The sequence below is a fragment of the Dermochelys coriacea genome, chromosome 20, assembly GCF_009764565.3.
Source record: "Dermochelys coriacea isolate rDerCor1 chromosome 20, rDerCor1.pri.v4, whole genome shotgun sequence".
NCBI lineage: Eukaryota > Metazoa > Chordata > Testudines > Dermochelyidae > Dermochelys > Dermochelys coriacea.
The window spans coordinates 5,730,438-5,752,384 of record NC_050087.2 but is presented as its reverse complement, the minus strand read 5'-3'; the positions used below and the strand labels follow the sequence as shown (position 1 = coordinate 5,752,384).

General features: G+C 51.0%; 2 protein-coding genes across 9 annotated transcripts in view; one reads left to right on the top strand and one right to left on the bottom strand.

Annotated features, from left to right (window-relative positions):
• The window catches only part of LOC119846051 (zinc finger protein 501-like), a 36,354-nt gene that overhangs the window by 1,739 nt on the left and 12,668 nt on the right, over nucleotides 1-21,947 (top strand). Inside the window, exons 2-3 of the mRNA XM_043506671.1 lie at nucleotides 463-577; nucleotides 1,852-2,516. Of these exons, the coding sequence (XP_043362606.1) occupies nucleotides 463-577; nucleotides 1,852-2,516 (780 nt within the window). The remainder of the gene's footprint in view (nucleotides 1-462; nucleotides 578-1,851; nucleotides 2,517-21,947) is intronic.
• On the bottom strand, nucleotides 9,607-19,048 carry LOC119845615 (zinc finger protein OZF-like). Of its 8 annotated transcripts, none has more exons than XM_043506664.1 (6): nucleotides 18,677-19,047; nucleotides 17,883-17,965; nucleotides 16,809-16,919; nucleotides 14,527-14,686; nucleotides 13,471-14,481; nucleotides 9,607-10,638 (listed from the first exon to the last, which is right to left on the bottom strand). In XM_043506664.1, the coding sequence occupies exons 3-6, from the start codon at nucleotides 16,883-16,885 to the stop codon at nucleotides 10,621-10,623; spliced, it is 1,266 nt and encodes a 421-aa protein (XP_043362599.1). In that variant the 5' UTR covers nucleotides 16,886-16,919; nucleotides 17,883-17,965; nucleotides 18,677-19,047; the 3' UTR covers nucleotides 9,607-10,620. The 8 variants fall into 8 exon arrangements, with proteins under 8 accessions (XP_043362599.1, XP_043362598.1, XP_043362600.1 ...); XM_043506663.1 differs by having other exon boundaries at nucleotides 17,883-17,962; XM_043506665.1 differs by lacking the exon at nucleotides 17,883-17,965 and having other exon boundaries at nucleotides 14,527-14,683; nucleotides 18,677-19,048.

Sequence of the window (21,947 nt, the reverse complement as noted above, 5' to 3'; positions counted from 1 at the left end):
CTGAAAAGCTCACGTGCTAAAGACAAAGTTGGGAGGGGAAACTGAGGCGCAGGGCAGTTACTTGCCCAAGTCACCCAGCAAGCTCATGGCAGGGCCAGGAATAAGTCGTCCCTGTCCCAGTGTGGTACCAAAGCCCGAGACCACGATGAATGGATTTTGCTGGTTTTCTGCCCCAGAATAGATCTGATCTTTATGTTTATTAGAAAGAGAAGAGGCTTAATTCAGGGCTGGTTCTGAGCCAGCCAAGTCCCCTTGCGCTTGGAGCACGCCACCCTCTGCGCTTCAAATATCCTAGGATCTGAAGAATTTCCCTGCGCTGTATCTCATCTGCTGGGATTCCCCATCCTTAGAGGGGATGGGGGGGGGCGCGAGACACACATTGTAAAACAAAGCCTCAGTGACTAGTTATCAAACCCAGATGTCACCTGCCTATTTGCCTTGTGGTCTTTCCTTTGGTCTCAGGATTTCCCGGTTCCTGAGCCTCACGTGATATCCTGGATGGAGCAAGAGGGAGAGCCACATGTCCGGGATTCCCAGGACTTGGGGGAAGCGGAGCTCCCAGGAGGCACCTGTGCAGGTGAGGGAGATGTGGAAGCAGCCCCTGGACATCAGCCTGCAAGGGAAAGAGAGGAAACGCCAACACAGCTGTTGCAAGCAATAAGAGGGTGGCTTTGTCTCCCCCTAGTGGCTGCAATATGTATTGCAGCATGCCTCTGAGCTAATGGGCCTGATTCTTTAAAGCAGGCTGTAGGGGCTTATGTTTTAAGATCCAGTGTGGCCTAGTGGATGGAGCAGTTGTCTGGGCTTGAAAAGACCTAGCTTCTATTCCTGGCTGTGCTACTGACGTGCTGGATGACCCTGGGCAAGTCACTGTTCCTCAGTTTCTCCAGCTGTAAAAGGGATACTAATGCTGACCCACTTTGTAAAGCGCTTTGAGGGAACAAGTGCTATATACGAGTTACGTATTATCTGGCAGCTCCAGTTCAGTGTCTTCCAACAAGCTCCTTCTTGTCTAGTTCAATACTACAGGCAACATTTCTCTCCCCAGGGCAGGTGTCAATTCTAAGCTTTCCACCTGTCCTCTTTGACTTCCGATTCTATTCCCCCTCTGCACCCATCTGTTCTGGAGGTGGTCCCAGCAACCAAGTCAAGGGGGAACTGGCTCATGCTGGATATTTATAACACTCGCTCTCCAGTTTATTGCTTGTATTGATTCCCTCAAGCGAGCTGAGGGCCCCCCTCAGGGTGGTAGGTATTGTACAAATACATTGTAAGAGCGAGGCTGGCTGTGGTACTGATACAGCCCCCACTACCATAACACAGCCTGTAGCAGTCATCCTTCCAGTCAGAGCAGGGCTGTCTTCCCCAGTGTACATGGGGGAACAGAGAGCTCGAGGACTTGGCCACAGTCATACGGGTAGCAGAGGAGAAAGTTGTACTGAGGTTTCCTGGGTCCTAGTCAAATGCGCTAATCACTGGGCCACCTTCCTTCTCCGGCACCCCCCTCCCTTGAAGAGTTTATAATGGCCCATATCCTCCTGGGCATTTAGATGCCTAACTCCCACTGGCACCTAAATGGTACCAGTGGGAGTTAGGCACCTAAATACGTGTCAGACTAGATGATCATAATGGTCCCTTCTGACCTTAGTATCTATGTGTGAGGATTTGGACCTAATTAGACAAAAGGTGGGCGGAGAAACAGAAGCACAGAGAGGGAAAGTGACCTGCCCAAGGCGGTGGCAGAGACACAAATAGAAGCCATGTCTCCAAGGGCCGGTCCAGCCCTGCCCACTAGTCTGCACAGCCTTCTCTGCGTTTAGCTCGGGACTGGATTCTCTCTCTTCGTTCCAGCCGCCGGTGAAAGTGTGAGTGAGAACGAGGGAGAGACGCCCCAAGAGGGAGGCGCTGAGCCGCCGGGGCCCGTCTCTGAAAGCCTCAGGGAGGCTGTCTCGCAGAGCCCCGATCCTGAGAAGAGTCAGAGCCGGCCAGAAAGGCAGCGGAGAAAGACCCCGGGCAAGAGGCTGGTTAAATCCCCCACCCAGTGCGAGAAAGGCTTCCGGAAACTCAAGGACATCCTGGTGCTGCAGCGATCCCACTCCCGGCTGAGACCCACCATCTGCAGCGAGTGTGGCAAAGGCTTCAGCCGGAGCTCCGACCTCATCCGGCATCAGATCACCCACACCGGCGAAAAACCTTACACCTGTGCCGACTGCGGCAAAGGCTTTAGCCAGAACTCCAACCTGGTGACCCACCAGCGCATCCACACCGGCGAGAAGCCCTACCAGTGCAGGGACTGCGAGAAACGCTTCAGTGAGAGCTCCGCCCTCATCCAGCACCAGCGCACCCACACTGGCGAGAAGCCCTACAAGTGTGGGGAGTGCGGGAAGCGCTTCAGCGTCAGCTCCAACCTCATCCGCCACCGCCGGACCCACACCGACGAGAAGCCCTACATATGCATCGAATGCGGCGAGAGCTTTCGCCACAAGTCGCAACTGAGACGGCACCAGAAGCTGCATGTGGCGTAGAAGGCGGGGGGCGAGGGGGATAGATCGGATACAGAACAGGTGGTTGGGTGAGGTGCGGGGGGGTTTGTGAGATGGGGGATTCCTTGCAAGGAGGGGGGGTGGCATGGATGGCTTGCGGGAAGCTCTGTTGCTTAGGGACAGCTGGCGGTGGGATTAGATGGGAGACGGTTCCTATTTAGTTATGCTTTTTTGACCAAGGCTGGAGGCCTAAGAGAGTTGGGTGCATGACTCTCTCCCATTATATTGTCAGAGAATTTTGAAAATGCCAAAGGGATTTAAGAGCTTACGTCTGGTTGAACGACAGTGGGGCTTGTGGCTCTTTTAGCCCCATCGACTTTGCTCCTAAATCCCACAGGTGACCTTGAAAATCACACCTTGGAGGGGTGCTTAACTCCCTTTGGCGCCTTTGAAAAATCTAAGCCTCAGTTTCCCCAGAGAGACTCCCCACCCAGGGGCTGTCACTGCCTTATTGGTGAAACTGGACAATGCCGAGCCGTCCCGAGAATGAAATCAATGAGGTGGCGCAAACTGCACCAACAAAGCAGCAACGAGAGGGCTTTGGGAGCCCACGGCAGTGGCGAACGGCAGACCCGAAGGAGGGGTGGGTACGCTGGCGTTGCAAAGAACGCCAGGATACTGGGATCCAGGATGGAGATTCCTAGCATCCACCCGAAGGTGGGAATTCAATGTAAGACGAGAGAGTCAACCAGCAGGCCAAAGTCAGAGCCATGGCTGGATCAGGAGCACATGGGTGTCTATGTAGCATATTGAGCAGCTGTGCATATTTAGATACTCTCTAGCATTAGCACCACATAGCACTGGGCCCTGGCACATGCTCAACTGTGTTTTAAGTCCCACTGAAGTGAGAGAGAAGCCGCAGTCCCAGCCTCCCTAACAATTTAGTTTAACAGCACTGATTCAGGCACGCATGGGCTATTGTCACATCTCCTCTCTCTCAAGGTGCATGTAACGGCTCCGTTCCCATGCCAGCCTGCTCAGATGGTCCATGCACTGTCCCAAAACTTCACTGAGCAGCGGGAGGCTGATAAGCATGGCTCTGAAGGAACAGCAGAGCATGGTTTGCAAGGGAAAAGAATGTATTTTGAGGGAGGTCTTTTAAACAAGATCTGAAATCCACGGAAGAAAGATGTTTTGGTTGGGTTTTTTGGGTTTGTTTTTTTTTTTTTTAGGAAAGACAAATCTTTGCATAAGGCAAATGCTCCTGGAGTGGTATCCAAAAAAGTTCTCAAGACCCACCTAGTGAAGAGAAACCTTCAAAGGTTCTCTCCTCTCCTGGAGCCATTCCAAAGAATGGAAGGAGTAGCTGTGGCCTGAAAAGAGCTGGAGATTGAGGTTGTGAATATGGCTTGGAGAAGGGACAGAGATCTTTCTTGAGCAGAGCTGAAGGTCGAGGTGAACGTAGAGAGGAAGCTGATGGAGAATGACGGGGACAGCACAAGCCAAGAGCAATCACCATTGTATAGTGCAGTGTTTCCAAAACACGTGAAAGCTGAGCCCCCACATTAGCCAAATGAAATCAGTTGTGCCAATCCCCCCCACTGTGTATTGTTAAAAGCTGTAACCAAGATGAGCAATGGATTGTTGATCTTCATCATCTGACCCAGCCTTGCCTCACATACTTCAGTGAGCATTGAAATAGCTCACAACACTGGCATTTAAAGCATTGCCATTGGCCTCTGAGCTAGTGCCCCGTTGAAATGAACTGGGCGAGGAGCTTTTGTTTCAGGCTCTCTGCAAACTCAGGTATTGTTTGCATCAGCTTGCTGTTTCATCAGCTTCCAAGGTTTTCTTCCCAACTATAACAGCTAAAGACCAGGTGAAAGCTGAGAATCTGGAGAAAAGTTACAAGGTCCTCCCCCCTTTCTTCATATGCTCCATTTGGGGGACACACCTCACATATTGGGAAACACTGATAGGCTGGATTCTCTATAAAGGTAAAGTCCAGGCTGAAAAGGAAAGTAGATGGACATGCGAATGAGGTGAAAATGCAGCTTACCCAAGTTGGAAGAAGAAGCTCATAAACCTGCATATGGTTGTCTCCACCGCACCTCTGTTCAGGTGAGTGGTGATGATCTTCAGCTCAGTAACGACCTGCCATCATTAGAGCAGAAAAGTAGGTCCACCTGCTGAGATGAGGCTGAAGGAGGTGGAATGGAGGATTCGCTGATGGAGCAAGGTTGCAAGTGGAGAGAGCAGGAGCTGATGCCGAGGATGAAGGGTCCTTGAACGTCACTTCAATCCAGTGGACGAAAAGTGGCAGAATCAGATCCCCCAGCTGCACATAGAGGGTAGGGAGAGCAGTCCTGGAAGGCTGAGAAGCAAAGAGGAGCAAAGACCAAAATGTTAGCAAGACTCACCACAAGGGGGTGTAAAGGGAGCCGTAAGGATTCCTAGAAGATTGGGCAAGAGAAGAGTAGCAGCAAAGTCACTGATTTAATGATGGACTTTGCAGAGCAGAAGGCTGGGAATTCATAGATTCAGATTTTAAAGCCAGAAGCAACCACCCTGAACCGCCTGTCTGACCTTCTGCATGACACAGGCCAGAGAATTTCCAAACAAATGAGGATCTGGGTGCAGGAATATGTGATGGCCGCAGCAAAACCAAAGTGGTCCAAATTATGGGACAAGTCAAGGAAGAGCACTGGGAATGCCAAGAGACCTGCTGCAAATATTTAAACAAGGACAACTCCTTTGAAAAAGGTCTGGAACTAAAGAAAAATAACAATTTTCCCCCTTTTTTTTTTTTAAATAAAAGGTAGAGTCTTTTCATGAGATGAATGTTCTTAAGATGGTGTCTGGGAAATCTGGAGACCATCACAGTGAGTGAAGAGGAACCTTCAAAGGTTCTGGGATCTCACTGAGCTACTCAGGATAGCTACTCAATCTGAACTGGCTTAGATCCAAACTCAGTGGCACCTATCAAAGCAAGAAGAAATCCACAGGATCCAAGCACAAAATGGCAAGCAAGTTGAGAAGATCCTGGGGGATAAAATTAAAGGAGTTTCTTGGAGATTTAGAAGAAGACACAGGTGGGGAAAAACCCCAACTCTAGGAAACCTATGAAACAAGACTGTATAAGTAGAGAATGGTGCAGTCCGTAAATTTCAGCCTTTGATGACTCCTGTCGTGGCCACATGCTCTGGAGAAAACTGGAATTTGATCATGAAAACAACCACCGGAATCCAAGATTTTAACTGTCCAAAAACCCAACAAAACATCAATTGCGTCGTGAACCAAAGTTCTGAAACCAAGAGTCTAGCGGAAACTTTGGAGGATGGACAAAATCACTAGCAGAAGGGACTGGAGTTCCGATGGAAACGGATACCGAGGCTGTATCGAGCTGGTACCTGTTTGGTGAAAGACCGAGATCTGGATCTTGAATGAGGGTATTCTCACATGCACATATGTATATCACTGTACTAGAGACAGATTTTTTTTTTAATGTCTGAGGCAAACTTAGCTTAGGTAACTATAAGATACAGTGTCAGTGTACATAGGATTTACTAGAGTAGCATGGTTAACTATATAGCTAGGGTATAATAGGTTCATAGATACAAAGTAACATGGGGATGAGAAGTTCTTCATTGGAAACCCTGAACTCTGGAGGTTCAAATCCCGATCCAAACTATCCAAAGACTCATCTCCTGTTCAGAGTAGAGCCAGTTAGTTTAAGGCCGAGATGCTGAATGAGGTGCCCAATTCCTATTTATTCCAATGAGAATCAGGCACCTAACTCCCTTAAGCACCTACTGCCAATCCCAGCGTGTGATGAGGAGTGACTGCAGCAGAGGCTAGAATAGGTTTGGATTTGGTTTAAGCCGATTAGGCTTTCTGTACATGCCCTGCTTTGAGCTACGTTGCTCGCAAAGCGTTGCGTCCGCCCTGTGCTGATACAAGTGTGTAACGGAGCATCCCAGGGTACCAAGCTGCAGCTGCATATTCTGGGAATTTTTGCAATAGATTGTCGGATACCTGCCGGTGGCTAATGCCATTATGGGACATGGGGTCAAACTCCCATGATCCTTCCTCCCGTAACCCAGAATTAATCTGGTTCCCACTAACCGTGCTCTGGGAAAAATTGAATTAAGAGTGTCCACATAGGATTGCACCGTGTCAGTCTGCGTATAGGCAGCCAACCCCCACCCCCGTTCCATATTCCTCTAATTTCAAGGGGATGTCTTGTGGAGGCCGGGTCTCCTTAGCAGGGGATGGAGCAGCAGAAGCCGGCCTGTTCTTTAATTAGAGGAAAACTAGGACAAGCGTAGTCTCATTTATATGCTAGTCACTTCTGCAGTGTCTCGGTGTCTCTTTTTCTTTTTTAAATGAGCGGTAGGTTACTCGCATCAATAGTCTTCGAGAGCAATCGCCCGGCTGCGGCTGGAGAAGGAGGTGCATCCATTTCCATTGCTCCCAGCCGGCAGCTGGGGTCAGTTTAAAACTCTCTTGTGGAGAGTTTGCTGCTGTTGCGAGCAGAGCAGTTGGCATGCCGCTCAGGAACATCTATTGCACCATCCAGTGCCCGAGTCTTGCTCTAGAAGCTGGGATAAAAGTGCAGACAAACGGCTGCTGGTAGATCTTGAATAACTTGTAGGATTTCAGTTGAATAAACTAGTGGCTACAGTTTTTTTAATTAAAAACAAAACAAAACCTGTTCCATGGAATCTGGTTTCATTCTTGTCTTTGCCTTAAATTCGAGTATTGCCAACCCTGAGTGATCAAAAATCATGAGTCCCCCTGCCCCGCCCACCACCACCAAAGCATCAGATTGGCCTAAAAATCTTGAGATGTAAAAACCAATAATAAATTGTAGGTGTGCTTTTAATTTGCTGTCTGGGTGTATAGGGGTCCTGCTTTCCAGCTTTTCTCCACAACCACGAGGGCTAGACACTGACTTTTGAAATGGAGCCTGAGCCTCATGATTCCTGGAGGTGGGGCTTTAAGGAAAGTAACAACTCTTGTGAGATTAGGCGGCACTGAGCTCTCTTGAAATGAGATTTTGCAATAAGACTGTGAGGATTTGAGGCCAAGTTCCCCTTCATTCTTATAGGAGTGGGGTCCCCAAATCAGTTCATATGACTTTGAAATCTCAGGCCTGGTCTGCACTAGACAAGTCGGCATAACTATGTTCCTCGGGGGGGTGAAAAATTCATACCCCTGAGTGGCATAGTTAAGCCAACTGAAGTCTCTGTGTAGACTGTGCTAGGTCAATGGAGAGAATTCTCAGGGAGATGGATTACGTATGCCAGCGGGAGAACCCCTCCCATCAGAGTAGGTAGTGTCTACACTGAACTGCTACAGCAGTGCAGCTTTTGCATTTTAAGTGTAGACAAGCCTTCACTCTGACTCTGTGTGGGATGGAAGCCAGGGCTGCAGCAGCACCCATACGCTCCCATCCACCAGATCACCGAGAAATTCGGGTTTTGCTTTCCCTGTTCCTCTGCATTATAGCTTCTGTGAGAGCCGCCACACAGGGGATTGAACTAGGGACGCCAGCGCTAAAAGCATGAGCCACTCCAGCGTGAGCTAAAGAGTTGTGACTCCCTGCCAGCGCTGTGGAGCGGAGACTGGGTGTGACTTGCAACACACTTCAGAGGGTTACACATCCGCAATTATCTGCTGCCCTCATATATTACAAATTCAAGCACCTTCCTCCACTCTCCCAGAGAGGGGGATTTGGAGTTCAGCCCCTTCCTTCCTGTCCCTGCCACTCAGGGCTCTTGCCAGAACCTGCTGCAGAGAGCAGGGGGCAGGACTGAACTTAGTTAATGGAAAACATGAGCAAAGGGAGAGAAAGAAAACAGAAGAGGGGGAAAGAACCCCAATAATCGGCTCGATTCTCCATCACCATGTGTCTCACCTCATGCCATGCAGGTGGGAAATGAGCAGCAAGGGACCAGCCTACTCGCCTGCGCAACGTTTGCAGCCTGGTGTCAAGGGCAGGCCAGCACAAATCTCAGCCCCCAGGCTTTATTTTTATTGGCCGAGCAATGGCCCTATTGATTTTGGTGGGAACTGCCGCTCACATCAGGCCCCCGAGGGCCCGTTTGGTGCGGAAGGCTGGGGAGGCTCTCCACTCCCCTTCCCCCCCCTCCATCTCACAGGCAGATGTTCGCTAGAGGGTTATGCAGCCGGCAGCACTTGTCAGCCTCGCCCTGCACGTGGGAGTAGCTCACGAGGCTGCATCGCGGTCCAGGCAGGAGTGGTTGCCTACTGCAGAGGTTTTCAACCGTTTTCTCTCCTCCCCCCAACCCATACGCTGTAAAAACTTCATGGCCCACTTGTGCCACAGTACCTGGTTTTCTGCTTCTAAAAGCCGGGGCTGGCATTAGGGGTGGCAAGCAGGGCAACTGCTTGGGCCCATGGTCTAACACTGGCCCTGCTTTGTGGTCCCCCTGAAACCTACTCCTGGCCCCCCCCAGGGGACCACTGGCCTCCTGGGTACACTTGAGGAAGCTTAGGAAGACACTGGGGCTCATAGGAACAGATGTGCCAGAGTTGCTGTTTTCCTTCAACTCCTGGAGTCACCTTATTCCAAGCTCCCCAGCCCAATTAAGCCTTTACAGGCTGCAGATCTGGGTTGGCTGCGTCCCACCATGAGACAGCCTTAAAAGTGAGCGTTACGCTTAAAACCTACTGTCATCTGCTGGTGCGATGGGCCACAAAAGCCAGGCGTTCCGCGCCTCGCTCAGATCAGTGGGTTCAAAGGGTGGCTGTTGCCAGTGGCGTCCAACCGGTGGCACTAGAAAATTTGTATTTGATTAGGAACTTCAAATGTTTGCCCCGATTTGGACCCTGGGATTTTCAAACAGGTGATTGACTCATGCCGGTGGAGGTGGAGCTAAGGGACCTGCTATTTCACCTGCAGCAGCTCTGGATGTTGAGCTGGGAGCAGCTGCTGCCCCGCTGACCATACCTGTACCATTAACAGAATTAATGCAATGCCATGGGCAAAGCTATGGGCCCTGGCAGGCCCCCACCATTACTGCTCTGTCTGTGGGGCAGGGGGAGGAGCAATAGAAAAGAAGAGATCAGTCATATCAATCAAATAAACAGGGTCTGGTTGGTGATAATTGGACATATTTTATTAGCTTAAAAGCTGGGTCAGCCAGTGGCTTTCTCAGGTCACAGCTGATCGGGAGGCCAAAACCCCAGCTCAGTTGGTCAGTAAATGAAATGACATCTGTGATCCCTGTCGCATCCCACCCTAGCGGACGGTGTGGGTGCGTCCCCGGCTAGCAGCAGGGCCATATACACAACCCTGCTGGGCCAACTTCACTCGGGCAGTAGACGCTGGCCCATTTAGCATCAGGATGCCAAGATCCCAGCCCCGATGCCGACCCCACTAGGGGGTGTCGTGGTGCTGCCCCGTAACCCTCCTTTGTTCTGCCCATTTACTGCCACACCGCAGACCCAAGCATGCAAGAGGAAAGACGAACAACTGGGCAAATTTTGACACTGCGTCTGGTTCCTTTGCTTTTCACCCCTCTCCTCTGCCTCTCAGCCATCTCTCCTGGCGGCAGCAGCTCACAGTGGTGTTGGGCGTACCAGCCAGTCCAGCCTTGTAGTTGTTGTTTTTTTAAGTGCCAGGAATATTCTCTCATGCAGTCTTTCTGTTTAAGTCCATGTGGTCTGCTGCTTTAAATCAACGCTTAGAAGAGAAGCTGATTTAACCCACACTCAGAGCTGTGTGCTGATGCCTTCTAGAGGTAGCTGGGAGGTTATATTAGCACGTAACAGCCTTGGCTGAGTGAAGATGCTCTTTTAGCTCGGACAGTGCAGGCCCACGCTTCAAGATCCATAAGTCCCAGGTTCAATTCCCCCGCCATCCACTAGCACTAGAAAGTCTTTAGTTCTGCTATTCTCGCTTCTCTCCCAAAGAAGAAAACAATCCCTGAGGATAGGAAGTAAGTCAAGAAATAACACAAGAGAAGGGGGGAAAAAAACTGTACAATGCCCACCATGTTCTGGAGCCTACTGTGATAGAAATACCACCCGTTGGAGGTATGGTCCCTGGAGCTTTGGGCTAGCGCCTGGTCTTTACATCTGTGATGCTGTTTCCACAGTCCAAGGTATGTCACAGGCTGGAGTAGCCCTGCGGAGATACAGACAATAGTAACAATTCTTTAGATGTTTAAAAATTCAGCCTGGCCGGTATCATTAGTAACAATCTGGAATATGTCATTTTCCACAAGAGCCTCCTGTTTGCTTGGCAAGATTTGGACGTGTATTCTTCAGCCACATCTTTATTATAAGTCAGTAGTGACACGTCTAGTTAAGGTTGCCTGATGCTTCTCATTATAAGAACCTGTTTTCAGTTGCTTATAACTTTGCCAGACTTAAACCTTGTGAGCTGAAATTTCTCATGCTGCTAAGATGAGCCAATGGTTACTTACCCTCACTGTTAAAAAAAAACTGTCTTATTTCTAGTCTGAATTTGTTTCACTTCAACTTCTAGCCACTGACTCCTGTTACATAGTTGTCTGCTAGATTGAATAGCCTGCTATGGTCAAATTTTGTTCCCCATGTAGGAACTTCCAGACTGTAATTAATCTTTTTGTTAAGATAACTAGATTGAGCTCCTTGAGTCTTCACTATAAGGCATGTTTTCTAAACCTTTAAGTATTCTCATAGCTCATCTCTGAACCAGCTCCAATTTATCAACAGCCGTCTTGAACTGTGGACAGCAGAACTGGACCCAGGATCCAGCAGCACGCACCAGAGGGTTGATAACTTTGTAATATTTAAAAACCGGACACTCCAGCAGGAGTGCTGGAACCTCCCCCACCCCACCTCTTCCCATGGAGGTACCTCCCCTGCCCTGCCCTGCCTCTTCCCCCAAGGCCCTGCACCCACTTGCTCCTCTTCCCCCAGCCCCACCTCGTTGCTTTTCTCCTCTCCTCTCCTGGGTCAGGTGGGACTCGCCTGAAGAGCGGAGGCTGGGAGCTGTGGCAGTAGGAGGTGGCCCCTGCTGAGTAGGGGCTGGCGCAGGTGATGACCTGGCGCCTCCCTGCCCTCAGTAACTGGACTTTGGGTGTCCGGTCAGTAGCTCTGACCAGACACTGTCAGGCTCCCTTTTTGACTGGACTTTCCAGTTGAAAACCAGACATCTGGTTACCCCATTGCACCAGTGCCAAACATAGAGGTAAAACACCACGACTGTTCCTACTCAAGATTCCCCTGTTTATGCATCCAAGGATTGTATTAGCCAATTGCAACGGGAGCTCATTATCAACCACAATCCCCAAAGCCTTTTCAGAATCACTGCTTCCCGGGAATGAGTCCCCGATCCTGTAACTATGGCCAACAGTCTTTGTTCACAGAGGTATACATCGATATGTAGTCTATTATAATGCACATTGTTTGCTTGCCCATTGCTCCATTGTACGGTAACCTGTCCCCTTCACTATTAACCACTCCCCCCAGTGTGTGTGTCATCTGCAAACATTATCAGTGATGCTTTTCTGTTTTCTTCCAAGGCATTGGTAAAAATGTGACACAGGTTAGGGCCAAGACTCAATCCCTGCGGGACACCACTAGAAATAGACCCAGTTGATGATGATGATTCCCTGTTTATAGCTACATTTGCAGACCGATCAATTACCCAGGGTTTAATCCATTTAATGTGGGCTGTTTTCATTTTATAGCATTCTAGTTTTTTTTTATCAAAATGTCGTGCAGTACCAACGCAGACACCTTCCAGAGGTCTAAGTCTATTACGTCAACACGATTACCTTCATCAATCAAACTTGTACCCTCATCAAAAATATATAGCACGTTAGTTTGACAGGATCTATTTTCCATAAACCCATGTTGATGGACATTAATTATATTACCCTTCTTTAACTTTTTGTTAATCAAGTCCCATATCAGCCACTCCATTATCTCTATTTCAGGGACTCCCTGCAATACCCCCCTTCACATCCTCCCACAAGGCCGGGGCTCTATGGGACCCTCATGACACCCGCAAGCCAGGGGCTCTGTGTGCCCCTTATTCTCCTCTTGCCCCCATGCCAGGGGCTCTGGGTTAATGGGTGTCCCCATTAACCCCCCCCATGCCAGGGTCTCTGTGTGTCCCCGCATCTCTCCCTCCCCCCTGCCAGGGGCTCCGTGTGCCCCCCATCTCCCTCCCCCCTGCCAGGGGCTCCGTGTGCCCCCCATCTCTCCCTCCCCCCTGCCAGGGGCTCCGTGTGCCCCCCATCTCTCCCTCCCCCGTGCCAGGGGCTCCGTGTGGCCTCCCATCTCTCCCTCCCCCTGCCAGGGGTTCCGTGTGCCCCCCCATCTCTCCCTCCCCCCTGCCAGGGGTTCCATGTGCCCCCCATCTCTCCCTCCCCCCTGCCAGGGGCTCCGTGTGCCCCCCATCTCTCCCTCCCCCCTGCCAGGGGCTCCGTGTGCCCCCCCATCTCTCCCTCCCCCCTGCCAGGGGTTCCGTGTGCCCCCCCATCTCTCCCTCCCCCCTGCCAGGGGCTCCGTGTGCTGCCCCATCTCTCCCTCCCCCATGCCAGGGGCTCTGTGTGACCCCCATCTCTCCCTCCCCCTGCCAGGGGCTCCGTGTGCCCCCCATCTCTCCCTCCTTCGTGCCAGGAGCTCTGTATGCACCCCATCTCTCCCTCCCCCCGCCAGGGGCTCTGTGTGCCCCCCATCTCTCCCTCCTCCGTGCCAGGAGCTCTGTGTGCCCCCCATCTCTCCCTCCCCCCGCCAGGGGCTCTGTGTGCCCCCCATCTCTCCCTCCCCCGTGCCAGGAGCTCTGTGTGCCACTCATTCCCCATTTACTCTACACACCAGGGTCTCTGTGTGCTCCCATTAGCACCGCCCCCCTGACAGAGCTTCTCTGTCCCCCCACCTCCACCTGGGTGCTGTCCACACATTTTACCCTGGATCAAGGCTCAACAACCGCTGCGGTTGTCATCCCTCCCCCAGCGCTTACGTGTTGGTGCTCCTCGGCCACGCACTCCCCCCGCCGCGCACTGCTCTCGCACGGCGCCTCCTTCTCCGCCCCCCTGTCGCCTCCCGGCCGGGGCACCTCCCCTGCCCGCTCCCCCTCCTGCCGGTGCGTGCGGCGGTGCCGGCTCAGGGTGGCGCTCTGGCTGAAGATGCGGCTGCACTGGGGGCAGGCGAAGGGCTTCTCGCCGGTGTGGACGCGGCAGTGGGCGGCCAGGTGGGGGCGCTGGCTGAAGCGCTTGCCGCACTGGGGACAGGGGTAGGGCCGCTCGCCGGTGTGGGTGCGCTGGTGCAGGATGGCGGCGGAGCTCTTGCCGAAGGCCTTGCCGCACTGCTCGCAGCGGTAGGGCCGCTCGCCGGTGTGGGTGCGCTGGTGCTTGAGGAGGTTGGAGCTCTGGCTGAAAGCCTTGCCGCAGGCCGGGCAGCAGTAGGGCCGCTCGCCAGTGTGGGTGCGCTGGTGGCGGATCAGGGTGGAGCTCTCCCCGAACCCTTTGCCACACTGGGCGCACTGGAAAGGCTTGTGGCCCAGGTGGCCCCGGCGGTGTTTGAGGAGGTTGGAGGTCTGGCTGAAGCTCTGCCCACACTCGGGGCACTGGTGGGGCCGCTGGCCCGCGTGGGTCTGCCAATGGGTGCGCAGGTGCTGGCTCTGGGAGAAGCTCTTCCCACACTGGGTGCAGAGGAAGGGACGCTCGCCCGTGTGCACCCGCTGGTGGGCCAGGAGGTGCTGGCTCTGGGCGAAGGCCTTGCCGCATTCAACACACCGGTAGGGCTTCTGACCCAGGTGGGCACGACGGTGACGCAGCAAATTCGAGCTCAGGCTGAAGGTTTTCCCGCAGTCGGCACAGGCGCTGGGACGTCGGGACGCCAGTGGGTCTAGGAGATTCCGCTCAGTGGGGTTTTCCCCAGCCCCACACAAGCTCTGCTGGGAGATGTCCTCTCCAGATCTCCTGGTCGTGACATCTTGGAGATCCCACTCTGTGGAGTTTTCCCCAGCCCCCTGCAGACTCTGCTGGGAGACATCCCCTCTGGGTCGCCTAGCCCCCAGTGCAGTGGTGGAGTCAAGGTGATCCTGTTCCACAGGGTTTCTCCCTGCCCCAGGCTGGATCTGCTGCGAGAAGTCCCCTCCAGTTCTCTCTGCTTTCCCAGTGCCCTCCCGCTGTGGGGTCTCCTCTTCAGTTTGGCTCAGGATCTGGTGATCTGCTGGAATGAAAAGGAGAATTCAGACATGGCTACATTGCTCTTTAAAGTACTGACATGGTCCCTGATACTACAATCCCCCTCCCCCACTCCTGATGACCCCAGGATAACTTCCTCTCCCCACCCTACCTAAGGTATTTACTATGGTCCCCATCACCTCTGTATCGGAGCACCTCACACTCTTTAACGCATTTATTCTCACAACCTGCGGTGAGGCAGGGCAGTGCTATTACCTACATTGTACAGATGGAGAAACTGAGGCACAGAAACTAAGGGTATATCTACATGGCAATAAAAGACCCACGGCACAGCTGTGGTCAGCTGACTCGGGCTTGCAGGGCTCAGGCTGTGGGGCTAAAAACTGCAGTGTAGTTGGTCAGACTTGGGTTGATTGAAGCCCGACTCTGAATTCCCACAAGGGGGTTGGATCTCGGCACTCAGACTCCAGCCTGAGTCCAAACATCTACACTACCATTTTTAGCCCTGCAGTCTGATCCCAGTGAGCCCAAGTCAATTGACCCGGGCTCTGAGACTTGGTGGCATGGATTGTTTATTGCAATGTAGACCTATCCCAAGGGTGCGTTTACACTGCAATGTAAACTTGGGCTCAGACTCAGACTTGCGCTCAACCCCCACTTCCATCTACACACAACTCTGTCTGACTCAGGCCTGGGCCCCAGGACCCCATTGGAGGATGGGTTTGAGCCTGTGGTTCCACTTGGGACTCGGGTCCAAACTCCATCGTTTTGCAGTGAGGACACAGCTAAACCCCGGGCCCCCTAGACTCAGACCCTGAGTCAGCCAATCCTACCCCACAATCCCACAGGCCGGTGTTCTTTGACCTTGCTATCCCAAGAGTAGCCAATCGACTGCCAGGAAATAGAAGCAATCCCCCGGTTCAAATAGAGCAGCTCGGCGTTTAACCGTTCCATTTTATTCTGACCCGTGAGCTGCAAATGCCGTGAACCACCTCCTGCGTTTGCACTAACCACCAAGCTGAAGAAAATCCTTTGCCAAACCTGCAGCTCCCAGGAGCACAGCCAGATTTTGGAAAATCTCTGGTGCGAGGCGAGCAAACCGTTCAGTTTTAGTACGAGCATCGGGAATGCCCAGGCCTCCCAGGAGATAACGAAGAACAGAGTCACTGGACCGGAGACCGCTGCCTTTCTCCGCTAGATTAAAGAGACCTTCAATATCCAGTATTTTCTCCATGGGATGGTACTTTGTACACTGTAATCAAGTCACGTCTGGATGTTCTGTTTGTTAAGCTAAACAGACCCAGCTCTGTCAGCCTCTCACAGTAAGGCATTTTATCCAGTCCCCAAATCATTTTTGTGACTCTCCTCTGCACCTTCTCCAGTTGTTCAAAGTCGGTTTAAAATGTGGACACCAGCACTGGATACAGTCTTCCAGTACCAGTCTCACCAATGCCATATACCCAGGTAAAATTACCTCCCTACCTTCTCCCTACTCCAAAGCAATTTTTCTAGCCCTCAAACCACTGTTACTTGTGAACTTCACGCAAATACTCAGACAAGCATGCACTATTCACAGTGGGTGAAATTCACTGCAATGCAGAGGCTCACTCATGACCCATTGAACTACTAGGGCTGAAGGGGGAATTAAGTAGTCCATAGACCCAGTGCTGGCTCCCTGGTCTTGATCGGGTTTTACCACTGTGCAGCTGGTCACCTAAATCAAATGGTATCATTTCTGTTCTCTGATTGGATGATGTAACCTTTATTATTGATGTCCACAAAGATTCATAGATTTCAAGGCCAGAAGAGCCCATTGTGATGATCTCTGACTCCGTATGACACATGAAACTAAGTTTCTCGCGCCACAAAACTAATCTTAAAAAGAAAAGGAGGACTTGTGGACCTTAGAGACTAACAAATTTATTTGAGCATAAGCTTTTGTGAGCTACAGTCCTCCTTTTCTTTTTGTGGATACAGACTAACACGGCTGCTACTCTGAAAACTAATCTTGTTTCTTAGTTAAACCACTCTCAGACACACACACACACACACAAGTAAATGATTGTAGATCAAGCCTAATAGCCACTTGGGATCCTCCAGAAACAATCCAAACACTCCCCCGCATTCTAGTTCTGATTATTCATTAGCTTTGCAGGCACCTCTTGGATTCAGCCGTTTGCTGGGGTCCTGGAGAATTGAGACACAGGGTTCTTCCCTGCATTCCATGCGAGAGATCGTGTCAGGATTAGGAACACACCACCTGCAAAAGAAGGGTGGGAGGAAACAGGAGGTGCTGTGACTTGTTAAACATCTGCAGAGCAGTGGCTTATTTATCTATTGAAGGCAAAGCTGGCTGACAAAATGGATTGTTTGGTTCTCTGGCAAATTCCAAAAAAATTAAAAAGAAAAGATATTCAGTTTTGGTTGAACACTTTTTGCAAAATTTTTGACAAATTGAAAACACAATCATTGCAGGCTGAACAAAGCGGGTTCGTTTTTCTTTCATACATTTTTTAATGGTTTTGATGGTTTGAATAAAATTCAAGAAAACGTTGATAAATTGAAACCTTTTGTTTCAAAAATGTCAAAAGGAAATGTTTTGATTTTTTTCTGAATTTTTTTAGAGGGTTTTTTTTTTGACACAAACAATTTGGCGAAATCGACAAACATTTTGGTGTCGCCAATTCTGCATTTTTCACCAGAAATTGGCTGAAAAGATCACCCAAATCTACCAGAAGGCTCTAAGCGCCTTAATATAATTAACTGTATAATAAAAACAGTTACATTAAAACCTCACCAGTGTTTAAATAATCAACTCTACAGAACCTGGACCAGCCAGCCACCTTCCCCCTTTGTCATCCAGATCTATCCATTGGCTCTCAGCCTTTACTATACTGCAACCCCACCTTACCACCACCACCATCTAGCCATAGAGGGTGGTCATGAGTCTCTCTGTTCTGGTTTCAGAGTAGCAGCCGTGTTAGTCTGTATTCGCAAAAAGAAAAGAAGTACTTGTGGCACCTTAGAGACTAATAAATTTGTTAGTCTCTAAGGTGCCACAAGTACTTCTTTTCTGTTCTGGTTGTGTCCCTTCTGGGATTGCGCACACCTGCTGCTCCATAAGGAGCAGTCAGTCCATGAGCAGTTGCTCCAGGGCGCATATAGCCCTAATGACAGTGTGTGAGGTGTTTGGCTCTGTGAATGGTCCATAGGGGATAATTACCTGCTATTAATAACAACTAGCAGAGTTAGGCCTTCAGCTTGAGTTCAGTCCTATAATGCACAGGATCAGGTGTTCAAATCCTGCTAATAAGCAAGGAGAGGAGTTGCTATAACAACACATTTGCCATGGCTGCTTTTTGCATTTCTGGGAGGCCGCGGGTGGTCTAGTGGCTGGGTCCCAGGAGCCCTGAGTTCCACTCCCAGACCTGCTACTGAACTGCTGTGCATGACCTTAGGCAAGTCACGTCCCCCACTCGTGCCTCAGTTTCCCTCCCACCCTTTGCCTGTCTTGTCTATTTAGGAGGTGCTTTCTTTGGGACCAGGAGTGTCTCCCGCTATGGATCTGGGCAGCACCCAGTACCACAGGTCCCCGAGCGCAGGGCGCTATTGTAATACACAATCATTTCTGCCTACATCCTTTTTCACCAGTTTCTGCAGCACCTTCCACCGGAGCATCTCAAAGCGTTTACCAGCCCTGCCCCACTGATCCCACACCACCCCGCAGTGTGAGGGCGGCGTTACCATCCCTGCGTTGCTGACAGGGAAACCGAGGCACGGAAAGACTGGCTGGAGGGAACGACAGGGCTGAAGGCTGCATATCCCCCTCACCGTGTTATCTCTGCTTCAGACAGCTGGACCTCCTCCTTCCTCCTTGCCCCAGCTGCCACCAGGCGCCCGATCCCGTTTCTCCTCTGGCTGCTTGCTCCAGGCAGCAGCTGTCCTCCCCTCTTCCTTTGTTTTTCCCCTCCCCTAGGGCGGCCTCCGCCAGGATCGGATCCTCTCTGCCCCACTCACCGCTCCTGCTGGGGGGTTGCTTGAGTCTCTTGGGCTCTCCGGGCAGAGCGGCGTCCCCACTGGAGCTGGGGGATCCAGGCAGCAAGGGCTGCCAGCAGCAGAGATCAGACACCACCAGGATTCAGGCAACAGGAAGGTCCTTGCTGCATTAAATCCCCCCTCCCACCTCGCACCGGGAGAGCTGGAGGATCTCTATGGGTTTAAGCCTTTAAAAGGGTGAAAACACTTCTAGGGCGAAACTGACCACCCCATGCAATGGCCAGTGCATCTGTCCCATTCTTCTGCACCTAACCCCTAGAGCAGGTGGGGGAACTGGGTGAAATACAGTGGCCAGATTGGACGATCTAATGGTCCCTGCTGGCTTTAAGCTATGAAATCTGGATCCGTTGGGGGAAGGAGGTCAGGGTCTGTGCCAGCCTCCCAACCCAGTCGCCTGTTTCTCTTTGCCAGGCCAAAACTTTAAAAGCATGGAAACGGGAAGTTAAAGGGAAAGCCCTTCAAGTGCAGCAAGGGAGATTTAGGTTAAATATTAGGAAAAACTGTCTGAGGATAGGTTTCAGAGTAGCAGCCGTGTTAGTCTGTATTCGCAAAAAGAAAAGGAGTACTTGTGGCACCTTACAGACTAACAAATTTATTTGAGCATAAGCTTTCGTGAGCTACAGTTCACTTCATCAGAATGCATCTGATGAAGTGAGCTGTAGCTCACGAAAGCTTATGCTCAAATAAATTTGTTAGTCTCTAAGGTGACACAAGTACTCCTTTTCTTTTTGTCTGAGGATAAGCAGCGATTTTGGAACTCTTATTATTCTCCTTCTGGCAACATATTTTTTCATGAAACCCTACTGTGAAAAACACAAATATTGTTATATTTTTTGTACCCACCATCTTTCCTTTATCGGCATTTTGAGGGGATTTTTATGGCATTATCAGCTCCTGCAATTTTGTCCCAGGCATCATGATATTTGGTGGTTTTCTTAAAGCCCCAGCTCCTGGAGTCTATTATTATGGGAGACTCTCAGCTTTTTGTTTTTTAAGGTACATTTCTAGTCCTGAGGGTTGCAGAGAAACGCTGGAAAACAGGATGCCTAAAGGCTCTGAATCCAGGAGGCAAATAAAAGAACCTCCAAATAATGGTTTAATCTCATGATTTTTCAGGCCTGAACCATGATTTTTGAACCCGTGGATTTGGCAGTGCTGATTTCACAAAACAAAGGTTTATCCTGTGCTTAAAGTGATCTGAAAAAAAGGTGGGGAGTTCTAGCAGGACCAACAAGAAGCTGACTGGTCATACAGTGCTTAAAGTGTGCCCCTCAATGACCTGGTTTGGGGTCTTTGACCCCTGGCAAACCCTTCCCTACCCACACACATACCTTAACCACTGTGTTTAACGCTCCTGTGAAGCAGAACCTTCTACTTCAAGCTTGAAAGGAAGGATGGTGTACTGGTTAGAGCAGTAGCTTAAGCCTGGGAAGACCTGCAATCAATTCCCCACTCTGCCATAGATTTCCTGTTTGGCCTTGAGTGAGTCCCTTAGCCTCTCCGTGCCTCCATTTCCCCATCTGTAAAACAGCAACAATAGCCATGCATTCCAGAAAGGGTGAGAAGATCATTGCAGATTGTGCATTGCCCAGATACTACGCTGATGGGGGCTAGACCAGTACCCGAGTTAGAAACTGATCTCACAAGCCCTTACGCATGTGCTTAACTTTGTGAAAATGAGTCGCTCTATTAAACTTGACCACAGTTAGGCTGCTGGTTTGCTGAGCGGTGTTGTCTCCTTGCATTCCTTCATCTGGTGTCTCTTGTCTTATATATAGATGGGCAGAGACCATCTTTTTGTTCTGTGTTTGTACAGCGCCTTGCACAGTGGCATCCCAGTCCACGACTGGGCCTTCTACACGCTACCATAATACACCTAATAAATAATGTACAGTGCCCAGCATAATGTGGCCCTGGTTCCTGACCAAGACTCCTAGGTGCTGCTATAATACACCTAATACAAGTACAGTGGGGCCCTGGGGCTCCGACACACTATGATAATACAAATAATAAAAAAGAACAAATCAATAAAAACAAGTTCTTTGCAGGTTGAGGGCCTCAATTATCCTACTGCTACCACCTGCACCATAATATATTTCCAGGGTAAAGTGTTTAAAGCATTATTTTATTTGCACATGGATGTTATTCGGTCAGATTTAGAGCCATTGTTTAAAAAAGCCGCAGTGTTTTGGGTGGTGTCGTTTTTTTTCTGGTAGGAAAAGTGTTTTACCTCCACTCCCCCGCCGCTAACAAACCCCTGCCTAACAAACACCTTCGCTAAATCTTCCCTAAGACATTCACCCTTGGGCCAAGACCTGCCCTGGCAAATGTCAGCCCAAGGTGTGTGCAAATTCTGAGCAACCGGAATCGGGAGTTTCAGTGGCAACAGGCAGGAGTTTTAACGCTGGGGGTTGCTTCGTGATCCAGCTCCGGTGCAAGCTGCTCTGGAGCCGCTGCAGCGCTGAGATTTCATGCACCACCTCAGCAAAGCCCCATATCCGATTGATCCCACAGTAAATAGTTAATGCCCCCCACCAGTGCCTTCAGGGGTCTAACCATGGAGCGGGTACATAGCTCCATGTGTAGCTCCCAGCGATCACAGCCGGGGGGATTGGATAAAGGAGGGACCTTCCTGTTCCCAGCCACTCATTTAATCCTGCTCTCTGAGCCTAGAAGCTGGGAGCTCTTGGATCCCCATCCCCAGTGGAGACATCCTGAATCAATTGCTTTCCCCAGCTGGAGGGGTGAGTTGGGAAGGTGCAAGGCGCGGCAGCCCGCGGGGAGAGGCAGAAACCAACAACAGAGGTGAGGAAGGGCTGGGATTAGAGTAAGGGGGGGGGGGCGCGTTGCTGGGGATGGAGAGAGGGGACGATCTAGGCAGCGGGGGGCCCCTTTGGCTGCGGGGGATGGAGAGCTACCCGCTGAGCGCATGGGAATCCAGGCCCGCTGGGTTTGAGATCAGTGGGTGGCTGGTGTCACCTGGGACCAGCCGGGCCCAGCCGCACCTTCCTGGGGATGATTCACCGCCGCGTTGTTCTCCGTGGTGCCTTACAACCCGTGCAATCAGTTACTGCAGGCGGAAGAAATGATGTGGCCCTTATAAAACTCAGAGTGATTATTAAATGCATTGCGGTAACGCCTAGCGGGCCCAACTGAGAGCAGGGCTGGGTGGGCACTGCCTGGACAGCCCCTGCCCCAAAGAGCCCCCAGCCTAACCAGACCAAGGGTGGAG